At 47.1% G+C, this 25,890-nt stretch overlaps 15 protein-coding genes across 15 annotated transcripts; 9 read left to right on the top strand and 6 right to left on the bottom strand.

The window, feature by feature from the left end:
- Positions 1 to 800: 800 nt before the first annotated feature.
- On the top strand, positions 801 to 2,096 carry F4822DRAFT_433949 (uncharacterized protein; the record flags this gene model as incomplete). Its single annotated transcript, XM_051461918.1, has 1 exon — positions 801 to 2,096. The coding sequence occupies one exon, from the start codon at positions 801 to 803 to the stop codon at positions 2,094 to 2,096; it is 1,296 nt and encodes a 431-aa protein (XP_051309773.1).
- Positions 2,097 to 2,419: 323 nt separating this feature from the next.
- F4822DRAFT_418323 (uncharacterized protein) lies at positions 2,420 to 3,786 on the top strand. Its single transcript, XM_051459518.1, has one exon. It carries the CDS (start codon positions 2,574 to 2,576, stop codon positions 3,690 to 3,692), a length of 1,119 nt encoding a protein of 372 aa, XP_051309772.1. The 5' UTR covers positions 2,420 to 2,573; the 3' UTR covers positions 3,693 to 3,786.
- Positions 3,787 to 3,815: 29 nt separating this feature from the next.
- Positions 3,816 to 5,311, bottom strand: F4822DRAFT_58134 (uncharacterized protein). Its single transcript, XM_051463685.1, has 3 exons — positions 5,303 to 5,311; positions 5,193 to 5,226; positions 3,816 to 5,141 (listed from the first exon to the last, which is right to left on the bottom strand). Exon 3 carries the CDS (start codon positions 4,615 to 4,617, stop codon positions 4,048 to 4,050), a length of 570 nt encoding a protein of 189 aa, XP_051309771.1. The 5' UTR covers positions 4,618 to 5,141; positions 5,193 to 5,226; positions 5,303 to 5,311; the 3' UTR covers positions 3,816 to 4,047.
- A 471-nt stretch (positions 5,312 to 5,782) lies between these two features.
- F4822DRAFT_58142 (acyl-CoA N-acyltransferase) lies at positions 5,783 to 6,996 on the bottom strand. The gene is made up of 3 exons (XM_051463686.1): positions 6,700 to 6,996; positions 6,320 to 6,646; positions 5,783 to 6,250 (listed from the first exon to the last, which is right to left on the bottom strand). Exons 1-3 carry the CDS (start codon positions 6,810 to 6,812, stop codon positions 6,019 to 6,021), a joined length of 672 nt encoding a protein of 223 aa, XP_051309770.1. The 5' UTR covers positions 6,813 to 6,996; the 3' UTR covers positions 5,783 to 6,018.
- A 188-nt stretch (positions 6,997 to 7,184) lies between these two features.
- F4822DRAFT_433945 (complex 1 protein-domain-containing protein) lies at positions 7,185 to 7,566 on the top strand (the record flags this gene model as incomplete). Its single annotated transcript, XM_051461917.1, has 2 exons — positions 7,185 to 7,292; positions 7,351 to 7,566. The coding sequence occupies 2 exons, from the start codon at positions 7,185 to 7,187 to the stop codon at positions 7,564 to 7,566; spliced, it is 324 nt and encodes a 107-aa protein (XP_051309769.1).
- Positions 7,567 to 8,517: 951 nt separating this feature from the next.
- On the bottom strand, positions 8,518 to 10,773 carry F4822DRAFT_418309 (threonine dehydratase I). The gene is made up of 2 exons (XM_051459517.1): positions 10,306 to 10,773; positions 8,518 to 10,237 (listed from the first exon to the last, which is right to left on the bottom strand). Exons 1-2 carry the CDS (start codon positions 10,513 to 10,515, stop codon positions 8,714 to 8,716), a joined length of 1,734 nt encoding a protein of 577 aa, XP_051309768.1. The 5' UTR covers positions 10,516 to 10,773; the 3' UTR covers positions 8,518 to 8,713.
- A 359-nt stretch (positions 10,774 to 11,132) lies between these two features.
- F4822DRAFT_433943 (hypoxia induced protein conserved region-domain-containing protein) lies at positions 11,133 to 11,984 on the top strand (the record flags this gene model as incomplete). The annotated part of the gene is made up of 3 exons (XM_051461916.1): positions 11,133 to 11,173; positions 11,269 to 11,336; positions 11,392 to 11,984. The coding sequence occupies 3 exons, from the start codon at positions 11,133 to 11,135 to the stop codon at positions 11,982 to 11,984; spliced, it is 702 nt and encodes a 233-aa protein (XP_051309767.1).
- A 174-nt stretch (positions 11,985 to 12,158) lies between these two features.
- On the bottom strand, positions 12,159 to 14,423 carry F4822DRAFT_58069 (TLD-domain-containing protein). The gene is made up of 2 exons (XM_051463684.1): positions 14,164 to 14,423; positions 12,159 to 14,088 (listed from the first exon to the last, which is right to left on the bottom strand). The coding sequence occupies exons 1-2, from the start codon at positions 14,224 to 14,226 to the stop codon at positions 12,334 to 12,336; spliced, it is 1,818 nt and encodes a 605-aa protein (XP_051309766.1). The 5' UTR covers positions 14,227 to 14,423; the 3' UTR covers positions 12,159 to 12,333.
- A 704-nt stretch (positions 14,424 to 15,127) lies between these two features.
- F4822DRAFT_418302 (uncharacterized protein) lies at positions 15,128 to 16,063 on the top strand. The gene is made up of 2 exons (XM_051459516.1): positions 15,128 to 15,733; positions 15,813 to 16,063. The coding sequence occupies exons 1-2, from the start codon at positions 15,505 to 15,507 to the stop codon at positions 15,863 to 15,865; spliced, it is 282 nt and encodes a 93-aa protein (XP_051309765.1). The 5' UTR covers positions 15,128 to 15,504; the 3' UTR covers positions 15,866 to 16,063.
- Positions 16,064 to 16,350: 287 nt separating this feature from the next.
- F4822DRAFT_58046 (glutathione S-transferase) lies at positions 16,351 to 17,557 on the top strand. The gene is made up of 3 exons (XM_051463682.1): positions 16,351 to 16,702; positions 16,778 to 16,967; positions 17,036 to 17,557. Exons 1-3 carry the CDS (start codon positions 16,537 to 16,539, stop codon positions 17,442 to 17,444), a joined length of 765 nt encoding a protein of 254 aa, XP_051309764.1. The 5' UTR covers positions 16,351 to 16,536; the 3' UTR covers positions 17,445 to 17,557.
- F4822DRAFT_58053 (uncharacterized protein) lies at positions 17,552 to 18,385 on the top strand. The gene has a single exon (XM_051463683.1). It carries the CDS (start codon positions 17,671 to 17,673, stop codon positions 18,286 to 18,288), a length of 618 nt encoding a protein of 205 aa, XP_051309763.1. The 5' UTR covers positions 17,552 to 17,670; the 3' UTR covers positions 18,289 to 18,385.
- On the bottom strand, positions 18,385 to 19,698 carry F4822DRAFT_58027 (uncharacterized protein). The gene has a single exon (XM_051463681.1). It carries the CDS (start codon positions 19,307 to 19,309, stop codon positions 18,482 to 18,484), a length of 828 nt encoding a protein of 275 aa, XP_051309762.1. The 5' UTR covers positions 19,310 to 19,698; the 3' UTR covers positions 18,385 to 18,481.
- A 261-nt stretch (positions 19,699 to 19,959) lies between these two features.
- F4822DRAFT_418298 (Oxysterol-binding protein) lies at positions 19,960 to 21,904 on the top strand. Its single transcript, XM_051459515.1, has 3 exons — positions 19,960 to 20,427; positions 20,481 to 20,858; positions 20,928 to 21,904. The coding sequence occupies exons 1-3, from the start codon at positions 20,344 to 20,346 to the stop codon at positions 21,714 to 21,716; spliced, it is 1,251 nt and encodes a 416-aa protein (XP_051309761.1). The 5' UTR covers positions 19,960 to 20,343; the 3' UTR covers positions 21,717 to 21,904.
- Positions 21,888 to 24,356, bottom strand: F4822DRAFT_418291 (putative MFS transporter). Its single transcript, XM_051459514.1, has 5 exons — positions 23,657 to 24,356; positions 23,467 to 23,530; positions 22,672 to 23,408; positions 22,411 to 22,617; positions 21,888 to 22,298 (listed from the first exon to the last, which is right to left on the bottom strand). Exons 1-5 carry the CDS (start codon positions 23,855 to 23,857, stop codon positions 21,981 to 21,983), a joined length of 1,527 nt encoding a protein of 508 aa, XP_051309760.1. The 5' UTR covers positions 23,858 to 24,356; the 3' UTR covers positions 21,888 to 21,980.
- A 12-nt stretch (positions 24,357 to 24,368) lies between these two features.
- Positions 24,369 to 25,762, top strand: F4822DRAFT_418287 (L-PSP endoribonuclease family protein Brt1). The gene is made up of 4 exons (XM_051459513.1): positions 24,369 to 24,511; positions 24,941 to 25,239; positions 25,309 to 25,466; positions 25,528 to 25,762. Exons 2-4 carry the CDS (start codon positions 25,078 to 25,080, stop codon positions 25,592 to 25,594), a joined length of 387 nt encoding a protein of 128 aa, XP_051309759.1. The 5' UTR covers positions 24,369 to 24,511; positions 24,941 to 25,077; the 3' UTR covers positions 25,595 to 25,762.
- Positions 25,763 to 25,890: the final 128 nt, after the last annotated feature.

The following is a 25,890-nucleotide window of genomic DNA, read 5'->3' as shown; positions in this document are numbered from 1 at the left end:
GAGTTAGTGTAGTACATACCTAGGTATAGTTGCTGCCTGAGGAAAGAAGTTCTCGATCTGCGCCAATGACCTCATTATTATGCAAGATATGATAGGTCCTTGTGTACTACATAAGAAAGGGGATAATATGTATACTCGGAGTATTCTTATGTATCCCGATCGTTAGGTTACACTTTTACACCTCTTACACCAAAAAGGACGCATACTGCGATGTAATGATTCGTATCAATGTGGATGTTTCTACTTTCAAGATTGATGTTTAATCCTAGTTTAAATTCTATGTCGCCTATTTATACAAAAGCGGTCATATGCAGCGAAATTCACCTTTTATAGCGGTACATTTAGGTAATATTCTGCCTCAGCAAAGTATTGAAGAGACTCGTGCTACGCGATGCATCTGAGTTGTTCAAATAATTGTCAGAAGATATCGAATCATTGATGAAAATCATCAAGACATTCACCTCTAGAAGTCAGAAGTCGTCCAACAAACTGATCCGATAGGAGAATCACCGACCTGACGTGAGCGACGATGGGATCCCGGAAGCCAGCTGAGAGTTGCATCGCAAGGCTGAGTCGGGAAGGGGTAAGTACCGTAGGATTGAATAAGTATTAACAATCCGGTTCGTATATATAGTCCCTGTCTTTTCTTGCCTGGATCCAAGACCTAGAAACCCAAGTCACAGTCCTTCCGTTTCTATCATATGTTGGATTCGTGACCATCACCACCTAGGTTAAAGATCCAGGTCTTTGAGATCACTTGGCAATCTCGCACCCCAATTACTCCAAAATCACCCTCCACCATGCGAGGTGCTCGCGCTGCATGCGCCCTCGGGGCCATATTCGGAGGCCTACTACTATCTGGAGCCAAAGCAGCACAGATGAAAGTTAGCAGCTTCGACGGCAAAGTCACGGACGATGAATTAAAGTCATTCAATGATTTCGTTACTACGTTGAAACCCGCTACCGACAACATAAAAAACGAATGGGCGCAAGGGCACAGCGGAGAGCAGACGAAGGCAATGGGTCTAGTCTATCAAATAGCTGGACAACAAGAAACCCTCGATCAGATGCTCCGTTTCTGTGATGCTGTCTTGTCTGAAAGGAACGACCTGGCTAAAAAGCCGGTCGGTGGATACAAGATTTGGACGGGAGCAGTTGACCCTGTCTGGCCCAACAATGTTACTCAGAACCCAATCCAAACCGGCGGAGAGCAGGGCGATCCGGTTGGGCACTTGGCCAGCTGTGCCTACCTTATCCTAAAGACGAACAAGATTTATGATCAGAAAGTCACTATCGGCGATCCCAACAACTACGGCGCTACTTATGTAGAGCGAGCCAAGACCTACCTCAAGGAGGCAGACACTGCGATGAACAATCACATTCTAAAGAGGCTTCTGGACGTCTCGAACGGGAACAAGATGTACTTTGCGAAGGATGCCCCTTATATGGGCGGGAATCCCGTTCCTTGGAACCAACAGATGATGTTTAACTACGCGTTCCTAAATCTTGTCAATGCGCATAAGATTCTCAACGACAACCCTACACTCGCCGGGAAGTACAAGTCAATCCTCTCCGCTAGCATAGATTGGTTCTTCAAGGGAGGTGGTGCAGTCACCAAGAAGAGCAAGAAGGGTAATCCAATCTACGACTGGGGTTACACCATGCCAAAGACCAGCGGAGAAGACTCGAACCATGGCGCATTAGATGTCGCGGGTTTCGCTCGTACTTATATCAACGGCAATTATGGAATCACGGCAGACCAGATGAAGACTCTTGCAAATATGTTCGTTGATGTTATGACTTTGGGAAACAAGAAATACGCCGGGACGGTAGAAGGACAATCCAAGCCATCCGGTCATGCTGCAGCTACCAATTACGTCCGCAGCGGATATCTCTTCTTGGCTGAGTTCCGACCAGATGCGTACCAGGATATGATGTCCGCGGATCTAACGGTTGGCAAGGGTACTTCCAGTGCTGATGCATTCTCCCGCTTCCTCTGGGTGAAACATCAACGTTCTGGTGCGAAATCAACTAGAGAAGCGAAGGCGACCTTCTGTAAGCGGGGAGAAGAGCCATGTGGATATGGTGCTCCTTGAGACAACCAATAGGCTATGTTTCCCATAGCTATTCAAATTCGACATATCATGAAATATATGAGGAATGCCAAGTAATTTGTGTGATAGAATAAGCTACCTTAATTACCTGGGAACATATGAAGTGAAGTACTTAGGTAGGTAATGACGAGACCATAAGAGCCTTATATTTTTATACCATAACCTACAGGTACTTACAGCACTCCGCTGAATTAAGGCTTGTGCGAGTTGTCCCAGCGCTACGGAAATACCACGTACAGGGGTGTGACAGCTGCAAGTGCGTACCTGGCACAGCCCCTGGGTACAGAACATGTAATCCTTAAAATTGGCAAACAACTCACTCATTTCATCTCAACCTGCATCAAACCTCATACCTTTACATATAATTCATTCTACTTCTTCACTAAATGGAAAATCTCATACTAAACCCCATCAATCGACCAACGGGATTTTCCAATCTCAAACCAATAAACAGACAAGATGCGGATAATCCGAAAACGAGTCATCATCTCCGACTACGCGCGTGACATCGTGCGAACACAAATATACATCATAACACGACCTATCAAAAAGGCATACGCGGACGTAAAGCACATCTTCGAGGTTGAGCAAATACGGCGAGAAGTCGAGCTCCTATGCATCCCACCATCAAATCCCTTAGCCATAACCTCCCCTCCATCCACCACTACCACCACTACCACCACCCTACCCCCAACTCCAGACACAAAAACAAAACCAAAAACATCCTTCCTCCACCTCCCCCCCTCCATCCGCGCCAGAATCTACCGCCTCGCCCTACGCACCCCTAGTATAGCCCAAGTACGCCACGACCTAACATTCTGGGGACCCTACCCCACCAAATGGCCCAAAGACCAACACATCCGCAGCGAAGCCGAAGCCCCGAGCTGGGCCCTCCGGATGACTACCGGTCTAGGCGGGACAGGGGTAAACCAACTCGTGTTTCCCCCGCAAGAAGGTCAACACGTATACGGTGCAATCTGGCCTCTCCTATGCGGTGAACGGCGCCGGTACCTCCCAGGTTGGCTCAAACCCGAAATCGTAGTTTTCGCTACGGATTTATTGAGGGTGTGTAGAGTGGTGTATACTGAGGTATTGGATGTGTTGTATGGCGAGAACACGATATGTCTCTTCGGACCCGAGATGGTGAGGTTTTTCGTTAGGAATGCGAGTCTGGAGGGCTTGGAGAGGGTGCGCTATGTACATGTTGCGCTTGTCCTAGAAACAGGGCGGCAGAAATTGGCGTTGAAGATGAGGGAGGTTGAGGATGCGATGCGTATGCTCCGCAATGCATTTCCGAAGTTAAGACAGTTAGATGTCGAGGTTGCGCTTACGTGGAGCCAACCGAAGAACGCGAAGCGCTTTTGGGATTGGTTGAGGAATGATGTGCTGGATCAGTTCCGCGGGTTGGAGAGGTTTGTGTTGAAGGTATCCGTGTACCAACCCCTTATCGTGTACAGGTATCCTCGCCATGTGGATTATTTGCCGGAAATTGAGCCCCTGAGCTCGTGGAGTGATGAGGAGTATGAAGCTCTGAAAGCTAGGGTGACGGCGCCGATTGAAGCAGCTGTTCCTGCTTAAGTAGACACGGCATAGAAGATTAGTCGGTCGTACAGTGTATTGTATTTTTACGTCTAGCCAGCGAAGCATTTACACGGAATGGGAACCTAAGAGTTATTGTTTTTTCATGTATTTTTAATTTGTAAAATGCTATAAAGCAGATACCTATCCGTTATTTCGTATAACTCATACAATTATCATGACATTACTAATATTCATTTCACTCTAGAAAGACCCCCCACAAGTGTTTTTGCCGACAGCAGTACCACCGATGTTTGTACCGTTCTTTCTTTCACCAAGCGTGAGATCATGCATCATCACAATCAGCATCACCATCCCTCACCACTCCCACTCCATCTTCGCTCCACCACCCCATCTAATACCCCCTAGACCGTCTCCGTCCATCACTCGACCTCCTAACATCCCTCCCATCACCATAATACGCCGCAGGCGGCGCGCGGGGACTTCTTCCCCTCTGGGGCTCCATATACACCGGTCTCGTAACATTAACAACCTCCGTCCGCCTAGGACTCCGATGATGACTCCGATGCGAATGTCTCGAACGCGAGCGATGACCATGCGTTTCCCTCGGATACCTAGTCGAAGGCCCATAATAATGCGACGAAGGCGGCTTCTCATTATCCGGTTCAAACGTCGTGCCCCAAGCCCCTGGATTACGATAATTGACACATGATCGGATGATCCAGAGTATGATTAGGAAACCCGCGATAGATCCGATGACGATACCCGCGATAGCGCCACCGGATAACGTCTGGCTGGACTCGCCGTTGCTTTGCGCGACGACGGTTGTCGTGCCTTGTTGTCGCGCGGCTAGGACGCGGGTTATAGCATCTGGGATGGTTCGTGTAGGGTTGATGTGCTCGAGTTCGCGAGCTAGGATGTTCCCAATAGAAGATGAGCTATCGGAAGCCGGTGTAGGCGCCATTGTGCAGGTAAGTGAGTACCTGAGTAGATATAAATGGATTTCTGTCCCTTAGTGTGATCTTTGGCGTTCAATGGCTTATACCCAGGTATCTGGAACCTTTTCGTCGATATCGCCACCGACAAGCTCAAAAGCTAGAATAGGGTTTGACGGGCGCGGGAACTAAAGAAAGACGAGTAAAAAGAAGTAGATAGGAGGAATCCATGGGAAAAAGGAGGGTGTGTCGAGTAAATGTATCAGGAAGATCCCCCATCTCGATTTCTCGCAGCATTTGGACGACGAACGATGACGCCATGGCTGCGAAACCAGTTACCTGGTGTGCTAGGTGCTAGTGTAGATTTCATGTAGTAATAAATGTGCCTAGGCTAATGGGCGGATGGGTAACTTGAGAAGGCTGGGATAGTCCCATCCTGTTACTTAGCTCATCCTTACTACCCCCCTTTAGGATATCGGATGTCGTACCTACACTATGTAGATCGTATGTAGGTCGTATGTAAGTTGCATGTAGGTGTGTACATCTTGGTATACTATGTACGTAGTTAGTGCTGAGAAAGTAGTGCCTAGTGGGTGGTATTTACGATGCTTGAAATTTTGTTAGACCCGTCCTCTTCCCTGTTCTTTAGTGTCAGTAGCGAAGAAAAAGCTCCGGCAAACTTGGCATCACCATTGGTTCTCCCAGCCCCCTCACCTCGGTGCGGCTCTCCATAAGATCACTATGATGTAAATCTGAAGAAAGCGGGGAGCTATGCTACCTAGTTGTTGCAGGATAGGTAATGTTACGGTATCTTCGGCAAGTAATTCACGCGTCCGCTCAAGAATTTTCTAGAGCTGTTAGTTGGATATTCGTCACTATGTAAATCATTAGTTACCGACTCTAATATACCTAGTCAGCAAGGTGAGTGCGGAATAATGCAGATAATTCATGTTGGACATCGTGTTCGTAAAACACTATGATATAATTCGACATATAGCATGTAACATGTGATACCTCGAGATCCGAGCGAATTCATTTGGGTGGTATCCTATGAGCTGTGAGGACTCGAGTTAGCTCATGAAACAGATATTGTTTAAATCGACGATTTCATTCGCATCGTAAAGCTATAAAACGCTATTCCGATTGGTCAATTGATTTGAGTATTAAATCTTGGGTATAGAGACGATCCTAGCGATTTTCCTTTGGGTGAACGATAATATGGCCGACATAATTCTCCACCGTCGATGCAGAACGATAGGTCAACTGCTAGATCATTATTTCTATAGGTACCGTATAAATAGGCGTTCAAGCCCCCGTAACGCCTCTCAAATATAATATAGTGCTCTAACTCGTCGGCACTGACTGACCCCGCGTCGTGGAACCGGACTTCGGATGTGAGGCAAGCCATTAAAAGCAAGAACTGAATTTGTTCAGCGACGGGCGACGACTTTGCTCATAATAATATAATCCGGGATAAATTCCTTCCCAAAGCGCAGCCTCCTCGGCTCGGGCGATATTTCATCTTTTTCGAAACCCGCCTTCTTATAGAAAGCGAGAGCTCGTTGATTTCTCAAAAAGCAAGTAAGCATCACCTTTTCGATAGGAGGCGTGTTTGCAGCAACGCTCTCTAGGAATCCCATGAGCGTCTTGCCTAGGCCAGTCCTACACGGTACAAGTTAGAATTACTAATACGGCGACGTATATGGGCGGTTTTTCAATGGATTCGTATACCCTTGTAATTCAGGCTTAAGATGAATCTCATAGCAATAAACAACAGGCTCCCCTTCTTCATACGTAGGCATAAGAGAAGTAAAGCCACGCATAATTCCGGTAGCATCTTTCACGAGGATATACCTCAATTCAGGGGACTGCATCTCAGCGAGCTTCTTAATTGGTCTCCAACCGGATGATGAGGCCTCATAATCGGCACGGCTGGTCTCTTCGACTAGATTATAACATGAATCGAGGTCTTCGGTACTCAAGCTACCTGAACTGATGAGGCTCACGGAATACTTGGCTTGAGTCTTTGGGTTGATCCATTCCGGCCATGTAGGTGAGCTTGCCACAAGTTAATAGTGGCTTTATGGAATTGTCGCCGGATTAAACTGTACCTTGGGCAAAGATGTTCTTTTATGAAAGTATCATCGTCTTTTCGATTCGCTCGTTCGATCGGGTTGGTAGTTGCACGTCTGCGCTTCTTCACTTTTTGCTTCAGGGTCTCCATGATCCTAATCTTCTACCTCTGTATGTATGGTCGATGAAAGCAATGAAGGATTTCCGCCGGCGTTTTCATTCTGTGAGGAAATCAAATTTTATGATGATAAATTAAGAATTTACATCTGGACATTCCTGCCCATGATTGTTGATTGTCGGTATATTAATGTTTAGGAAGCCACTGTAGGTGAAGGACGGACGGTACAAGCACTATAGAAATTCCTGACCCCGCTATAATCCACCCAATCGAGGCCCAGCTCGCTGTTTAACTGCATACACTGTCCCCCAGATTTTGGAACTATAGAACTATTTCCAAGATTTCCAAGCCTTTCACGATAACCCTCCTCAATGTCTTGCCAATAAACCCAACCCACCCCTCCCCATGCGCCTACTCCAAGCTGGTCCAGTTTTACGCTCCGTCACCACAGCTCGAAGCTATGCGACCAGCTTACCAAAGAACCGGCTGGGCACGACCCTAAGCCTGGACCATGTACGTCTACTTCCATCTCCAATCTCGACTCTACAATTACTAACAGCGACCTACGCAGTTCCTCCTACGCTCACGCGCACTATCCCTCTACCGCACCATCCTCCGGAGTACAAACCGAATCAGCGACTCTACAACCCGCGATGAAACACGCAACTTTGCGCGCGCCGAGTTCGAACGACATCGCGACGTCACGGATATAACCCATATACGGTATTTATTATCCACGGGGAAGACGGAATGGGAGAGTATGGAGAGGTATATTGGTGGGATATAAAGCATTGCGCATGCAGTGATGCGTCTATAGGTGTATCGACCATTCGCAACAACGACTAGCCTGAGATTTTGGATATATGGAATGCCCAATACGAAGACTGGGACCATTGTGTTGGTCTTGATCGTGGATGTATAACCATGTGCCCATAAATATATCATATAGTACACAGCACGAGCCGTCGGCATTTTATACGTATGGCGAATATAGAACCACCGAATCCATACCCATATGCCCTGTCGCTCCCCCCATCATTCTTCAATTCCGCGTCCATATCAACAACCCTCTATCCTTGTCGTTGCTTATGTCTCGGGTTCGCACTACAGATAACATATCTATACCCACGATGTCTTTTTCCCGCCTTCCGTCTCACGACCTGTAACCCCCCACAAACATTAGCACAATTCCCTTCCAGACCAATATCCCCTCCTAAGTGTGGATTCCGTCATAACTGACCTTGCAATGCTCGCACCGTTTCTTAATCGAACTATGTACCTTCATACCCCTACTCTGCTGCTGTGCAACACCCTGCACCATCCCCACCGCATTTATCGTAGGTCTCGTCGTCGTGCTAGGAGCGAGAACGGAGTGGGAGATGTGGCGGGTAGGTTGTTGTGTTCGGAGGACTTGTCTAGCTATCGGAGTCGTGCGTAGGGATAGTGCCCGAAGTGATGATATTAAGGAAGAACTCGCCATCTTGGTAGACAGAGTTATGTGCGATCCTCAATTGGGATTGTGGTGGTGCTGGATTGTCATAGAATTGGATGGTTCGATTGCATGGACGTAATTGTAGAATGGAAAATCCGCAGTTGAAGATGTGGGCCTGAAGAAATGGGCCTAATTGGCTGCTACTAAGAACTTTTATGTAGATAAGCATATATCAGCTTAACTCGATAAATCAATACTGTACGACCCCCATCATCGGCATCATTTAATGGCTTCGTCCCGATATCCACGGACACAATGGTAAATACTAGAACCTCTTTTTTTATTTGGTATCATCATTTACGACATTGGTCAATACTCTAAAGTATCATAAAATAGTGTATAACACAGCGCACGTCCGTAAACTCCATCTAGTTCCATACTCGATCATAAATTCCCAGTTTACTTAGAAGCATCTCGCATCGCCCAGCCTAACTTCTCTCCTCTAACTTCTCAGAAATGTCCGAAAAACAGCGCTTTGTGTGCAATCTTCCCACGGGTATCCGATCTCCTTGAAAGACCGCTCTAGGTCCGCCACCTCCGCATCAGGGCATTGTATACCCGTTACTATCTTACCCACGTCACTACCACCGTTCCGGTACTGGAACAGACTGATGTTATACCGCAGGCGCAATGTCCTTAAGAACTTCTCCAGCGCGCCGGGGCGTTCGGGGAAGTTGAACATGTATAATCTTTCATTCGCCACGTCTGACCGGCCGCCCACCAGATATCGGATATGCGACTTGGCAAGCTCATCACCCGACAAGTCCGTAGCTATCATACCGGTGCTATTGATTCGGTCAATCAAGCCTTGGAGCTCCTGCACCCGCTCTGATGCAGCACCGGTCAACGATATACCGACTAGAATGTTTGCCACCTCGCTGGTGGCGTAGCGGTAAGAGAACTCGGTGACAGCGTGAGGCATGAGTTGGTTAACCAATTCAGCGAATGCACCCGGCTTTTCTGGGATGCTCACGCGGAGCAACGCCTCTTTGCCTTCGCCGAGAGTTGCACGTTCCGCTACAAACCGCAACCTATCGAAATTCATGTTCGCGCCACTGGTAATAGCGATAACGGAACGGTTCGTATCGCTCGATGGGTTCGCAACCACCCACTTCTTCAAACCGGCAAGTGCCAGAGCGCCTGCCGGTTCTACTATCGAGCGGGTGTCTTCGAATACATCCTTGATAGCGGCACAGGTCTCGTCGGTGTTTACCTCGATAACATCGTCGATCACCTCTTGGCATATGCGGAATGTCTCCTCCCCAACCGTCTTCACTGCAGCTCCATCTGCGAATAGGCCTACCTCCTTCAATACTACCCGCTTCCCTTGTCGTAGGGATTGAACCATTGCATTGGCGTCTTCGGTTTCGACTCCAATGATTTTGACGTGGGGTGCAATGCGCTTTACATAAACTCCAATGCCTGCGATAAGACCACCTCCGCCTACACAGCAGAATATGGCTTCAAGCTTTTGGATATTTGTTTGCCGCAATAGTTCCATACCAATGGTTCCTTGTCCGGCAATAACGTAAGGGTCGTCGAAGGGTGGGATGTTGATGAGACCGTGTTGTTGCTCTAGCCTCGCGCATTCTTCCTTAGCAGCATCGAAGTCTGCACCGTGAAGTACAACACAACCACCCAATCTCGAGACATTCTTGTGCTTAATGCTTGGGGTGCCCGAGGGCATAACGATAGTCGCAGGTATCTTGAGGAGTCTTGCGGAGTAAGCTACTCCTTGAGCATGATTTCCAGCACTGCAAGCAACCACACCTTTCCAGCTTTGGCCTCGGTCCAAATGTGCCATCTTATTGTAGGCCCCGCGTAGCTTGAAGCTGAAGACGGGCTGTTCGTCTTCTCTCTTGAGTAAGACATTGCATTCGAATCGGTTGGAAAGGTTCGTGGCGAGCGTAAGGGAGGTTTCTTTGCATGCTTCGTATACCCTCGAGGTAAGAATTAGACGGAGGTACTGAACGAAGAGGAAGTAATTATCAGTCAGTCGTAGATTGGAACAATATTATTCGGTAAGCAACGAACATCAGGGTGCCCGTTAGGCAAGATGAATTCTTCTGGTATAATCTGTCTGATTCTCTGTGGTCTTCGCTCCGATGGCGGCGACGGGTTTGCGCTGTACTCAGTAAGAGACAAGCCTGATAAGGAAGGGGTTCGCGGAACATGACCATTGACACCATTGCTAGTGCCATTGGCCGTTGTGGTATCAATTGGGTCAACAGTAGTTCCCGGCATGTCGAAATAACAAAATATAGCTAGTGTCTACTGTATTGGTAGGAAGAATGAAGAAGCGGCTGTGACGGTTGTGAGTTAAGACTATGACAACAAAATTATTTCAAACTTTATAGTGGGGTACTTAAATCGACCTTGCAGAAGCTTTGGCGGGGTGCTACTGTACCTACTTGTACCTATGTTTTCTGCGGTTCCGGCATTGGCATGGATTGGGCGCATGTAAAATTTAGGTAATCTTGGCAGGCAACTCAGCGGTTCGGATAACGGCCGACGGTTAGGTTCGGTCTAGTAGATCTTTGGAGTATTGGTGCATATGTGTGTATCGTAGGTACAAGATTTAGGTAGCATTAAAGTACCTAACGTAATCTATACCTTATCGCTTTATCTAGAGGTAGCACATCTGCACACCACTAAGAATCCCTACATTACGGGTACATATTAGCGTTTAGCTTAAACCATTCGATCGTTAAACCTTCAACATCGAATTGGCTCAATCCAGCTCAAGCTCGACCTATCTGAGCCGGCGTCATACTTGAACGTTGCCCTGCACCGAATTCCACATCCTCGAACCAAATCACCAACCCTCGAGGAACCAAAGCGATCGATACACCAAATCAAACATGGCGGATAGACCTATGCCCTCGTCCTTTGACGAGGACAAGTACGTGCTCCCTCCCCTCCCCTCCCCCACGTCCTGCATCCACATACATCATCACTTAGAGTAGACTGTGTAACTAACGAACTGTCCAATGCCAGGGAATACAACGAAACCGCCTCCCAGAAAGTAACCCGCAAGCTCCGCGAAGAACCTCTAATCCCTCTCGGTACTCCCCCACCAACCACCAACCCAACTTCCCAACTAACACCCCTCGCCACCAGGAACCCTCCTAACATGCATGGCCCTCTACAACGCCTGGCGCGCCATGCGCCGCGGCGACCGAGCACAAGTACAACGCATGTTCCGCGCACGCGTAGGCGCGCAAGCATTCACCGTAATGGCCATGGTAGCAGGCGGCGCATACTACGGCGCGGACCGGGAAAAGCGCAAAGAACTCGTCAAACTCGAAGCCCAACAACGCGCCGAAGAGCGACACCAGAAATGGTTACATGAATTGGAGGTTCGAGATGAAGAGGAGAAGCAGTTGAAAGCTGCTATGAAACGACGGCAGGATAGGGTGCAGCAGCGACGCGCTGATGAGGAGAAGAGGGTGAGGGAGAGTGGTGGGGAGGTTGGGGAGGGGGATGAGAATGCGCCGAAGGCGGAAACGAATTCTGATGCTGATGGTCAGGTACCAACGCAAGAGAAGAAAGAGGGTCCGGGGGTGTTAGGTGCGTTGTCGAGTGCTGGTGGTTGGTTTGGGACGGGAAAGAATAGAAATTCGAAACCAACAGAGGAAACAAAAGTCCAAGGGGCTAAGGATGAAGAAAAGAGTACGGAAAAGAAGGTCGAAGCGGAAGTGCCTAAAAAGTGATATATGCTTTACGGGTTTATAGTTGGATTGAACTCATCAAAAGTAACACCATATCAAGTCTCATAAGGTGTGGAAGGACTTACTGAGCACATCGGGAATAGGGGCTCGGCATTTGTTTGACTAATAGGTTATGTACGAAAAGCCCATACCTATACCACTGTATATACTAAGTCAATATGCAATCTCTACACATCAAGGATACGGCGTTGGAAAAGGTCTTCTATCAGATTCGAAAATTCAATCATTCAAATTTACTCGCTGTTCTTTCACAGCTATCATGACTACTATGCAGTGATATTCTTTATAACCCATGAGTGAACCACCAACTCCACTTCAGCCTTTGTACAGTTCAAGCCATTGATCCTCCGCTCCTATTTGCGCCGATTAAACCTGCCATTTCGAGTATTGCCCGATCCGCCGCGATATCGCCTGTACCTAAGTTGACCCTTCTCCTAGCTTCCGCTTCCCGGGCCTCCCATTCCCATCTTTCCCTCTGTATTCTAGCTTCCTCATCACCACCACAACCCCAAACTTCGATTTCATCCACTTGGAAGCGTTCCTGGAAATTGAACTTGCGAGAATTGCTAGTTGCGAATGCGCCGCCACGGGAAGCATAGTCATGTGTGAATACGCCAAACTCGAAGCTCGAGTCGACGACAAGCGATACGGGGCCTAGATGTCGAAGCGACTCGTGGCGTGATGCAGATTTCGGATGGGGGCAACCAAAATTGATTCCTGGGTTAACTATTGGCGCTTTTGCAAAAGCTACATAATCGCGATTTATCGCCGACGCTGGAAAGACATCGTGGGTTGGCGCAAGTTGAAATAATAGCATATCCTCGCCTCCGAAACATTCCTTATGCGTATGCCGCCATGGCTGTTTGACAAGCGCCCCGAATACTACCCGATCTCGATCCGGCGGGCTCCCGTTTGGAAATCGTTTTGGTGGTAACGAATCATTAAATGTACCTTCCGAGCCCCCTTTGCTTGGGGACTCGGACATTCTAGTCCCAGACACTAGAAGGATTGTAGGTGCACGCCAATTAAATACCTTCGTCTCAAAGCTACCCATTGAGAAACCAGCTTCCGAGCCTGAATACAGCAATCGTAATCTCCGGAATAGCTCGTTTCCGCTAATGAAAAAAGACAGTTGAGATAAGACACTTAAATTCAAAATCTGTGCCTTATCTTGCAACAACGGAGGTCGCACAACCGCCGGGGTTATAACTTTAGGTACGCCATCTTTACGTTTTGAAAGGTCGAGGTTTTTGGAGAAAAGGAAATGTTCAAACAAGGGATTAAATCCGTCGAAGAGAAATGGGAAATTAGAAGGGAGTACATTGTTGAATTTGGCGTAGGTGATGCCAGGAGACTTCTCGACATTGATGAATGCCGAAAGGATATTCTCGGCTGTCGACCTTAGGTCTTCGAGCTCTGAGCCTGTGACCCGATTTGCGTAACTGGAGAGGTTCTCCTGCGCATCTAGCGGAGATACTAAAAGCAGTAACATAATCAATTTCCTGAAATTGTCTGCAGGAATCATAGCTCCGTGCGTGGTGGCGGCGTGGGAATCGCCGGTTTTAAAGGCGTCGTTGATATCGAGGGAGTCTAGCGCAGCTAAGACAAGTTCGTCATCATCCGCTTCGTCGTCCAACTCATCGCCGGCCTCGTCAACGGCGAAACCTGGGGCGTGACTGTTAGAATGTGGATTCGGCGCACTCGTCGCGCCATTCTGTTGCTTCTCGATCTCAGACATCTTACGGTCATAAACAGCCAAGCTCTTAAACAGTAGTTTCCTCCTGTTGGTTGCACCTTTAACAAGAATCTTTGAATATCGTTCTGTCATTATAGCCACCACCATGATCATTTGTTCGAAGCCGAGTATAACCGGAGCATCCTGTAGGAAAGGAAAGGCGCCGATGTAAGATAGCATGTGGAATACGATGGGCGAGACAGCCAGAATATCGGGAAGCTCGAGAAAGCGGGCGATCGTGTCCTCTTTAAGGTAGCGCACATTTTGTACGGTGTCGGCAAGTGACTTGAAGTTATCTTTGAAGGAATATAGCTCTAACGGTTCGAAACATTTACGAGCGAACTTCTCTGCCTATACTCGAAACATAGAGGATGTCAGCTTGAATATGGGTTAAGATACGGTGGGAAAGTAATTGAGAATGATTACCAGGTGTGATGTAATTTCCTCTTTTGAAGGAGGCCTAGCCTCATCTGACAGGGTCTGTCCCATATTTGACCTCTGGATGAAGCAAAGCCATTCCAGAGGGGAGAGTTGTTGTATCTATGAAATAGAAGAAGAAAAGAAGGAGAGAAGGATTGTTGTAAGAGGTACCTAGGTAGGCAGCTAAAAGTTTATGCTTTCGCTTTGAGCTGAGCTGGCTGAGGAAGGTTAGGTCCATTCTACTGGTACCTCGCCTGATGTCACTGCCTGTTAGAGGTTTGATATCCCTAACTTACGTGCATATGTACCTAGTGGGGGTGATGGGTTACACTAAGTACACATTAGCTTAACTTAAAACGCGGCACAAAATGCCGATCTTTAGGGCTGTAAGTGGTCCATATTCTATTGATTTTCATCACTTACAGCACTCTTCTCTTCTTTATCTTCTTCCTCTTTTTCATTGTCTTTTTCCTTTTCTTCGTCGTCTTCGTCCTCCTCTTTTTCTTCTTCTTCTTTATCACTGATTCAGAACACAGTTAAATCAAGCAAGGAACCTATAGTCTTAGATACTCCAGTTTAACGACTTATGGCGCATGAGAAAGAAACATTGCAAGACTCTAACCTTCGAAGAGATGCAATAAATTATACCAGGGTTTACAGAACCATCAATGGGCAGTTTTATTTAGTCCCTAGGAGCCAGTTACTCGCTTTTAGCGACCTTACTGAGCGCTATATTACAGCGTAAATGTACCTAAGCCAATAGACTTCTAGGCCAGTTATCTATCCGACCGCGACAATGCTATACCTAGGTAGTTAGAAGGGTCAATGTGCCGCTCGCTAGGTTGGTGTCTCCTAATAGAGCTCATAATTCGGGGTTGAAGCGCCCGAAGATGAATGCCTAGATATTCTTATGCCTGCTTCTTCTTTATTTTCAAGACAATCGACCTACGGTAGGCTCTCGGGAAGAGATTCCCCTATCACTGCGACGCCTTCGGCATAGTTATGCCGGTCAGAGTCTCCGTTCAGTGTATTAAAACTCCGCCGGCGGTACATACAAAGACTCAACGACTGCCAATATTAACATTATCAACGCTTTTATAGCCACCTATTAGACAAAGCGTATAGCCTCAAGGTATCGCCCGGGGACTCACAATGGTAACTTGATTTCCTTTCAGTCTAGTCTTATCCCCAGCATTACACGTGGGCCGGGGAACCTTGTAACTATCGTATTATACGGGGCGAATTGGAACGCCTTTGTCGTTGAAAAATGATATATCGTCGAGGTCTCAAGTTACTGAGTCGATCAATACCAGTCTTTTTTGAGACATAATATTAATCATAATCATAATGCAATTTCATGCTTCATTGAGCATCCTATTTGGCCTTATTGCTTTGAGCAAAGCATGGCCTGCTCCTCTCGCCGATAGCACCATCAACACGAGGGCGACCACTAGCATGACGCCCACAGATGTCCTATCTGATATTCAAGCCGCATTCGTGGAGACATGTCATAATACTTGTATGAAACTATTCCCTACGAAGGGAACTGAGCAGAACGACTGTATGGATATATGCCGTAAGTAGTCCATTTTTCTATTGGGTTACCACTTAAATCAACCAAAGTATATATACTAATCAGTAAGTCCATTTTATAGACCGTCATCCTAATTCCAACCCAGGACAAGACCCGGGCCAGGGAGATATGTAGTACCTAATCGACGGCGCGAACGAAGAGGCTCTAGCAATAGGCCTCAAGGACTACGAGTCATGAAATCATGATATACGACGGATGGAAATATAGGTTGCTTTTCTACTAGTTATTTAGTCTGGGTCGAAGGAATATACCATCATCGTTTCTTTTCTACTGATGTTGGGCGCTTAATCATACCATCTTGCATTTAATGGATTGCTCATTCTATTATCATGTCTTGACTTATAAAATTATATATAATTGGGTAAATCTTCCACACGAACCTGGTTCCTCAATCGGCCTACTAATCTACTAATAACAAGGTGTTTTCGCTTTTCCTCAGTATAGATGTATGGGTAGTCGCGAGTATTACTGGCGTCGACTACTACAAAATTGACTTGGCCGATGGCTTGAGAGATTCTGTGTAACCATCCAAGCAGTCTTTGACGCAGTGTAACCACCGAGCAAAGGGAGAGCCGGCGTGTGTCTACGTACCTAGGTAGTACCTTTTGTTTGTATTTACTTGTTACATGTCAGATATAGTTAGAAACAATATAACTCTCCCTACCTAGGTAGGTAGCTCTTAATGCCCTCCGCCGTTTCCATCTCTTCCAAAAGGTTGTCTCTCTTTACTTTTCCCAAATCAGCCAGTTTCGGTGCCATTCTCATACATATACTCAGTGCCTACCATGACGAAGCCTATTCGCGTATGGCTTACGCCGACCATTCCCAACCCTTGGAAAGTTGTCCTTGTCCTTAATGAGCTTCAAGTTCCCTATGAAATTGTGGCTTTCCGTTTTGACGATATTAAGAAGCCGCCCTTCATTAACCTCAACCCGAATGCTTCTGTCCCCGGTGAGTCTCATTGCTATACTACCTTGGCGCCACCATCCCAATCAGATTGCCCTCGCTAACAATTGATTCATTAAGCCATCGAGGATCCCAATACTGGCGTCGTTCTATGGGAATCAGGTGCCATTGTGTCATACATTATAGAACGGTACGACAAGGACCTTAAGTTGACGTATCCGGACGACAGAGTACAGGACAAGCACGCACTCAACCAATGGCTCCATTTCCAGATGAGCTTGCAAGGCCCATTCTTTCACCACGCCGGCTGGTATGCGTTTTCTCCATATTTTCCCAGGTAAATCACTTGTATACGCACCTCTAACCCAACCCAACCAGGTTCAATTTCCTTCATCCGGAGAAGATAGCCTCAGTTCAGGATCGCTTCAATAACGAATGCAAGCGACAGCTCGGCGTCCTTGACGGCGTGCTCGAGGGCAAGGAATGGTTGGTTGGCGAGAAGATGACCTACGCCGACTTGTCCTTCGTTCCCTGGAACGACATCCTTCACCAATGCATCCCAATGGTGGCAGAGGACAGATTCAAAGAGATCCCGAATGTGCAAGCTTGGCATGACCGGATGACGTCGAGGGACTCCTGGAAGATGATCGCCGATGCGAGGAAGAAGGCCATGGAGGAGCAGGACTTGGCTTGGACCGGCATGCCCCAGGGGATGCCCACCTATCAGGAGTACTTGGACAAGATCGCGAAAGGTGATGAGACCAAGGCTGATCATAAAGGTGACTAAGTCTTATAGGACCTCCACCCTGAGCCTGACCGACTTCGGGCGGAGCTCTGGCCAACTCTGGAAAGGATATTGCGGCTGGAGAGGGATAAGATTATTTTGATGTAGCTATCTAATATCTTCTTAGGAATGAGATGCATTAATACGTCATGTCTTAGTTAAGAAAGCTTCCAAAATATTTCCCTTTGAGGAGGCGCAGTATTTGAATCGCTTGAAGTGTGGCTAATAAATGGTCCAAGCGTCGTCGGCTCGGATAGGTCACCGAGAGTTCTCGGGCATATGCCGTGCAACCCACCAAGGCAATCCTTCTGCCACCGCGATTCTCGGCAAGCTTCTTCGACAGCCTGATCTATGCCGAATAGCTACTTCGATAACCCTAATTCACAGCCTCGCGGTACGAGCTCTCCTAGATGATCTAGAACAAGATTCAACTGAGGATCTAATGGTTCCATACATCCATAAGTCGATCTCAGGCAATCGCAAGTTTAGCCAATCTCAAGCTGAGGATCTCGCCTGTCGATTCTCACTGTTGTCTAATTGGACGAGCCTCTTCCCCCAACAAGAAGAACCAGATTCCACACATGGCAGGGCTATTTATCCTGTTGTTAAGGTACATAATGATGGGCCTGGCCTGGACCTGTTTACACCACGAGGTAGAAACTGGCATCCCATCCCATCCGGAGTTGGACCAGGTTCACCCGAATACGAGCACAAGCCCTATCCCATCCCCAAAGCCCTCTCCCTCACCAAGACACGATCTCTCGATATCAATCGCCAGACCCGCCTATACCAATTATTTCGGGACAACGCTCCCTATATAGACTACCTGTGGACTATAGCTGTGTAAAAAGCCCAGTTCTCAGATCGTACGACGGTGAAAAGCTTCACCAAAGAACCATTCATCACATAATAATGCACCTTAATAAGTAGTTGCGCGGAATGGCATATCAGAGACAGGGTAGTAAAAGCTTCATCCATAGCTAAATAACTACCTAGGCAGATACCAGGTACCTAGGTTACTCGTGTAGCCCGCCGCGTCATCACCAAGTTACTTCCCTCTCTCGGATTTCCTCGTCGTTACAGACGCACACTGAGGACTGGTTTCGGGCCTCCGTAATTTGTTCTTTATCGAAGAAGACAAGATGATTGCCCCTACCCAGCCTTGCTAGGACCCTATGACCGGGCCTATCGAGCATGTATGCGTATAGGTAGACAGATTCCCAGTACGCCTCCCCTTCCAGTGGCACATAAATGCATTCTTGAACGCCTGGGAAGGCTCCCTCGTCGTGCCAAGCTTTCCCGTCTAGCGCACCACACCTGACAGCACAACGCAGCGTATTGTGGCACCCATCTTTCAGCCAAAGTGTATTGACGGAGTTGAACAGCATGATACGTCGAACCTTTAGGCATTGTGGCTGGGTAAGACCAGCCGACCTCCAACCAAAATTGGGCGGGCCGCCTAGCGGTTTCTGGAGCCACCAATGTTCGTCGATGTGATGGGGCGCCAACCTGTCGAGGCCGAAGACGAAAGTATCGTGTTTAGAGCTAATGTAAATGTGACCGTGGCATTCGTCAGGGTTGTCTTCCATGTTCTCGTCCACGGCCCTGTGCTGCGGATCGGGGGCGTGCACTTTCCAGAAGACGGGAAGCCGGATGTGATAAAGTTGTTGAGACACCTTGCGGCTCTCGGAAGTGACGCGAAAGAACAGAGAGTTTGCGATATTGGCGATGCATATCACTCGCTTCGTTTCCTCGTTGATTGGCACAAGCCGGTCTCGATTATGATCAAGGATGGCAAACTCCCATATGAAGAGTCGCAGGTCTATCGGTAGCCGAGTGAACAGGGGAAATTCTGTGGCTGCTGGCATGATGACTAGATCTAGCCAAGAGCCGGAGTGCTCGTCTTGGTTATGCTACGCTTCTTGTCGCATGCACGGAAACGGATGGTATAAACTAGGCATTTATGGTATTTTCAAGCTGACCAAAGTGGCAAAAGAGAAATAGCACATGCACACTGTGTTTGCCGTCGATAAACAACGATTTTTTTTTTTTTTGGCAGGTTTGTTTCGCTGTGGTCTCGCGTTACACAATTGGGACCAAATGGGTACCAGGTAGGTACCCAGAACGGCCAGCGAAGACGCATTCCGCAACCTGTACGGTCTGCTCTAGGTGGCTACGAACCTATTTGTTAAATAGAGCCAATGTAGAGACGCAATTCGACAGCGGAAGATAGCGCGAAAACGGCCAAAGCGTCAACTAAGTTAAATTTTATAAAAAATTATATAATATATTTATTAATATTTATAATATTTAAATAAAAAAAATAAAAAAATTAATATAATTAATAAATATATTATAAAAATATATTTTACATTCTTTTAAAAAATTTAATATGGTTAACGTAGTGGCCGTTTTACGCTTACGGTCTGCAGTTATCTAGGGCGCACCAAGGCACCGTAGTTGAAACCAGGAACCCTAGACGAATACCTAGGTAACATGGGGGTTTTCACCCCCAGCTCCACAGAAGCTCCATTTTCATCCATGGATATGTCCTATCCTAGCATATGAAGCAGACGACGTCTCAATTCACCATGCAGGAAACATATGTAGGCTTGCCGTTTACTTAAGCTGTATGGAGGGAAATGTCCTTTAAAGATATCCATGACGCAGTGACCGTCACAATGTAAATGCAAGGACGTGTGATAAGACGGTTGATGTCCTGATTTGTTTCATAGTCTTATCATATTCTCTTATAAGTGTCCTTCTCCCGTCCATTCTGTTTGTAGCCGTCATTAGGTATTCTTCGAAACAAAACTTAATAGATAATATTTCTAGCCTTTATATGCTTTCTTGAACTATACAATTATATACTGCTGCAGGTCAACTCCCTGGGTAATTCAATATGTCTTTACAACTCACTTCTGTGAAGTGCGACGAAAAGAGAGACGAGCAATCTCATAAATCAGCTTGGTTTCAGTTCATCAAGGTACAATAAACCCAATTTTCTCTTCAAATTGATCTGCTAACTTTCTATTCAAGTCTGTCGCCACATTCAAAGGAGATCTCACATCCCTAACAGCACCACCCTTCTTACTTGCTCCCCAATCCATCGTCGAATTCAGCACATACTGGGCCGAGCACCCAAGCCTCCTAGTATCACCCGCCCGAGAAGAATGCCCCGAAAAAAGATCATTAAAAGTCCTACAATGGTTCATCAGCACACTCCGCCATCAACACGCGAGCAAAGACGAAAACGGCAAGCGAAAAAAGATGAAGCCCCTGAACCCATTCTTAGGTGAGCTATTCGTAGGGAAATGGCATGATAGCGCGGGAACGACGCATCTTGTGACGGAACAAGTCAGCCACCACCCACCGGCAACGGCGTTTAAGATCTGGAACGATGCGCATGGCGTCAGCGTAAGGCTTCTACTACTTTATTTGTATATGTATGTTTTTGTACTTGGTGTTTTGCTGACATGGGGTTAGCTTGAGGGACATGTCGCGCCGAAGGCGTATTTCTCGTCAACTATAAATATCGAGCGAAAGGGGTATAGCATCCTGCACATCGACCAATACGACGAAGACTACTGGATCACGATGCCGAAGGCGCATGTCGAGGGTCTAGTGACGTTCCAAATCGCGCCCGAACTCAGTGGTGTATCGTACATACGCAGTTCCTCGGGCTACACGGCGCGCATCAATTACTCGTGTAAAGGTTGGTTAAAGGGGAAGAGCAACTCGTTTAACGCTACTTTATACCGCGACGATGACGAAAGCAAGCCTTTGTATGTTCTAGAAGGGCAGTGGAATGATTCATATATGGTTAAGACGGGCAAGGGGAAGGTACTGGAGACGGTTGATTTGACTGCGTTGCGGAGGACGCCATTTCAGGTTGCATCGCTTGATTCACAGCATCCGCTTGAGTCTAGACGTGCGTGGAGGCATGTTGTTGATGCTATTAATTCGAACGATATTTTCGCCGTGGGCCACGAGAAGAGTAAAATCGAAAACGCACAGCGGGCGCTACGTAAGCAAGAGCGGGAAGCAGGGAAGACTTGGGCGAGGCGATATTTCCGACATGTCGAGGAGGATCCTATAGCAGACAGGCTCTCGATACAAGACAAGGCCATAGCGGCGGATGGGCATGATAAGATGATCTGGAAATTTGACAATGAGAAGTACAGGAGGATCGCGGAAGACCAGAGAAATGGTATTAAGAGCCCAACGCATGCTCGTTTCGATTCAGGGATTGGTTTGTCGGAGATGGAGTTATAGACCGGAGCTTGGATGAGGATCATTGCATTTACGGGACCTTTGGCGCACGATATCGGAAGGACGGGTACACAGAAATGTATGGGAAATGGGCCCATGAATATTATGCTGGCGGGCTAGGCAAGGGATGGTTAAATAGGCGAATAAATGGGGAACAGCTCACAGTAAAATAAATCAAAGAGTCGAATTCATACTTTTATTTTCCAATTTGTGATATTGATAACCTTCGAAGTAGACTCGAAAAGAGTCCATCGCCGGCCTACACCGTTACAAGAACCATCTGAACTCTTCTACCCGAGGTCCATCTCTTAATTGCATGGTTGGCACATCCTTCGCAGTGAGGTTTACGCCTTGCCGACGATTGCGTCGCTTATTATCCCATGTCATGTAAAGTCCCAAAGTTCCCGCAACAAGACATCCGACAGCCCCAAAGCATGCTGTGGTAATAAGAGCGGGTGCATATTTTGGTGCATCCTTTTCTTGGAATACATAGCTGGGTACCAATCCCATGAGATTCGCCAGAGGGACTCCGACCGATGTCAATATTAGACGTTCGCCTTCGTGCGCTACGTTGTTGTTATACCACTACGAAAGAGGTTAGATGAGCATGTAAATGCATTTGGAGGGGTGCTAGTAGGGCATATGATGCTTGATACTGAACACCCAAATGGGGAGGGCTTCGCAAGCCATAACTTACAGTACTTAGTAGAACCGATGGTGCGGATGTTCCCCAACACATCATGAACGTTGCGAAATATGCGACTCGAACTTGCGCGTGAACATCTGGGAGCGCTGCATATATGATGAAACCGATGAACGTAAATGCGAATCCAAGGCATACGAAGGGAAATCGGATTCGCAAAGCGTCGGATGTAAACGCGAGGATAAGCAACATAACCGCACCCTTTCAGAAAGTCAGGTTAGGTATGCCGCGATGTTAGACGACGAATTTACTTACTGTGACATTAGGCGCAACAGTGTACAAGTTAATCGTAACCGTGTCGCTGACAATCCGCTGTACAATCTGCGGCAAGAACAGAGCGACGGCCTGCAAAGGTACACCGAGACATATCTCAACACACAAGAAGCCGTACGCCGATGGTCTCTTGAAGATCTTGAGCGCTTCCCGCAACACGAACTTCTCGTTGACGATCGACGAGCTATCCACTTGTATACGGCGGTACGCAAGCGCCTTCTCCTCCTCATTCAAGAATCGAGCCTCGGCGGCGCTTCGAGGTAAATAGAAGAACGCGAATATCGAAAAGCACACGGTAACGCTACCCTCGACGATGAAGAGCCACCGCCAGGGATGGTCTACTCGATCCGACTTGATCCGAAGTAAGCCGAATGCGAGGAGTCCGCTGAAGGCGTTGGCTATGTTGGATGCGGCGTAGAAGACGGCTAGACGGCGCGCGAGTTCGCCGCGTCTGTAGAAGGTCGTCTGGTAGTAGATGACGAGAGGAAAGAAAGCTGATTCGGTTACCCCTAGAAACCATCGGAGCGCGAAGATGCCACCGAAATTTGTCGCTGTCGCCATGAGTAGTGTGAATGAGCCGAAACAGAACATCAGAATAGGGAGGACGCGCGCCGGTCCGTACTTCTTTCCCACCATCGCAAGAGGTGGCGCAAATAAGACATAGGGAACGAAGAATATTCCGACTATTTGATTATATTGTCCCGGTTTGAAGTTCAAGTCTGAGATGAAGATGATGTTTAGCTGAGCCATGCAACGGGAGAGGACTTGATCGCTTACCTTTGGATAGTCCTGCGGTCTGCGCGTTTCCTAGGTTGCCTTTATCGAGTGCATTGAACAGATACTTGAACGAAGATTATAAGTAGGTATTCAAACGAAACAATTACATATAGGAATGATGGTATGATAGGTCATCCTCTATATAAGCTGGCCATAATGAGGTTTACACCGGTTGCTTCCAATAACTTACCATGATCGCTAATACAGGCAATAGACGAAGGTCGAATTTGCGACAGAGTGCCCTCTCTGCAGCCCTATCAATGACGCCTGCTGTTTCGTCTTCGCGAACCACGACATGACTTTCGACATCGTTACTGGTATTCGAAATCGGGTCCTTCTTAACTGGGATCGAATCCGAGTCCACGATACCGACAGAATTGACACCCGCCATTGTGTACAGAGACGTCGAGAACCGAGTAGCTTGAGTGGTATCGCGAATGGAAACGAAAAGTCCCTGGAATGCAAGTAAATATATCTATCGTAGGATATGCGACATCCACGCAAAGCTACGTTGCGTATCGGTAGATCAACCGAGGGAACAAAGACATCGCAGGTACATTGTTACGAGATATAATCAGTATTATTATTATTTTCCTCTTCGCATGTAACCAAGGACAAGCCACTCATCCTGCCTTGTGCTTATGACGGGCATTCCAAGGTTTCCTAGATTTCCTTCCATATCGGGCGGTATTAGCCGTCGTTATCTTTACATATCTGTTACATATCTGTACATCGGTAGATAAATGAAATTTGTACAGAATCACCGAGATACGCACAGGTCGTACAGCAGATCCTGCCAAGCTTGGACTAGATAGCCGCCTCCACGGGCGTAACCCTTGTTTCATGATAAGACTAGCTGACTAGTTAACTCTGGTCTTGCTTAGAAGTACAGTAGCACTGGTAAGCTGGTAAGTGACGGTGGAGGAAAGGTTAAGTAAGAGATCGATCACATATCAATAAAACTCAAAGGCTATCTCACGAAATACCTACATATGTATAAAGGGTATCGCCCCGAATGTGTATATACATACATATATGTACCTAGGTATGTAGGTGATTCACAAGTCGCATATACGGGACACCAAATCATACCCCATCATACCCCATACCCACGCAAGGTAAGTGAATCGATCAGTCGAGTCGAGCCAAGTCGGCCCAACGAAGCCTTACTTACCTTCAGGTATTCCCAATATGCACCTCCATGCAAATCTCTTTGGGGGTCTGGGGTTATGATGGGGATACGATGGGGTTACGTGGGGGTAAGAAGCTCGTGTGACACTCGTTCCCCCATTCCCCCCATTCTCTTCTCTATCCTTTCTATCTTTTCTCTCCACTTACACGTCAGTGGTGTACAGCTATTGACTATTGTAGTACATACTTCGTCGCCATGTCTTAACTAAACACGCCGGTACGGAGGACGAGCTGTCTTCCCCCCTTTCCCCCTCTTACCATTTCTGTGCTTATATTGATGCAGATTCCTTCTCCCCTGTGTTCACCAAATTACCTACCCCCCACCTTGTTCAAGCCTTGACCGAAGCGATCCGGGGTCATTATTTTTGCTTATCCCAGCCGACATCTTGATTTCACCGAACAATACGATAAACAGAAACGATGGTTGAAAAGGCAGCTGTTCTAACCGAGAAGGCTCCTAAGCCCTTGGCTGGAATTTACAGCCAAGCTATCAAAGCCAATGGTTTTGTGTTCGTCTCCGGCGCTGTCCCCATGGACGCTGAGACCATGAAAATAGTTGATGGGGACATCCAAGCGCACACTGTCAGTTGAATCGCCGAATTTAACTTGATTTGATATGCCGAGGTCCGCTAACGTTTCTCATTTGAATAGCATCAATGCATCAAGAACCTTTCTGCTATCCTTGAAGCTTCTGGATCCGACCTAAACAAAGTGGTCAAGGTCAATGTCTTCCTTTCCAACATGGATGATTTCGCAGCTATGAACGAGATCTACAGTCAATACTGGGGTGATGTAAAGCCATGCAGGACGTAAGTAATTCTAAATTCCTTATTGGCGCGCTTACTCAAAACCACTGCTAACCATCTATAGCTGTGTCGCGGTAAAGACATTGCCGTTAAATGTTGATGTTGAGATTGAGTGCACTGCGACTTATTGAATGAAACCCGCCTTCTACGGTAGAGGGGTAGCCGAGCGAAGGGGTGGAAAAACACCACTTACAGCATTGGATCGGTGAAAAAAATCAAGATGAAAATGCGCAATTGTCGCTTTAGCTCTATCATGTAGCTATATTCATCGTCTAAAAAAATACACAATTTTGATCTTACTTGCAAGTATCATGCCATCGATATGAACCTCACTTCATATTCTACAAACAACAGAAGCGACAGTAACCCATCATACTTCTAATGACACAGTAATTATCGACCAAGCGGTTATATCTCATCATTCAAC

This window comes from Hypoxylon trugodes, assembly GCF_022578975.1.
Source record: "Hypoxylon trugodes strain CBS 135444 unplaced genomic scaffold F4822scaffold_10, whole genome shotgun sequence".
NCBI lineage: Eukaryota > Fungi > Ascomycota > Sordariomycetes > Xylariales > Hypoxylaceae > Hypoxylon > Hypoxylon trugodes.
Note: the sequence above shows the minus strand (reverse complement) of the source record. Positions and strands in the feature narration are given on the sequence as shown.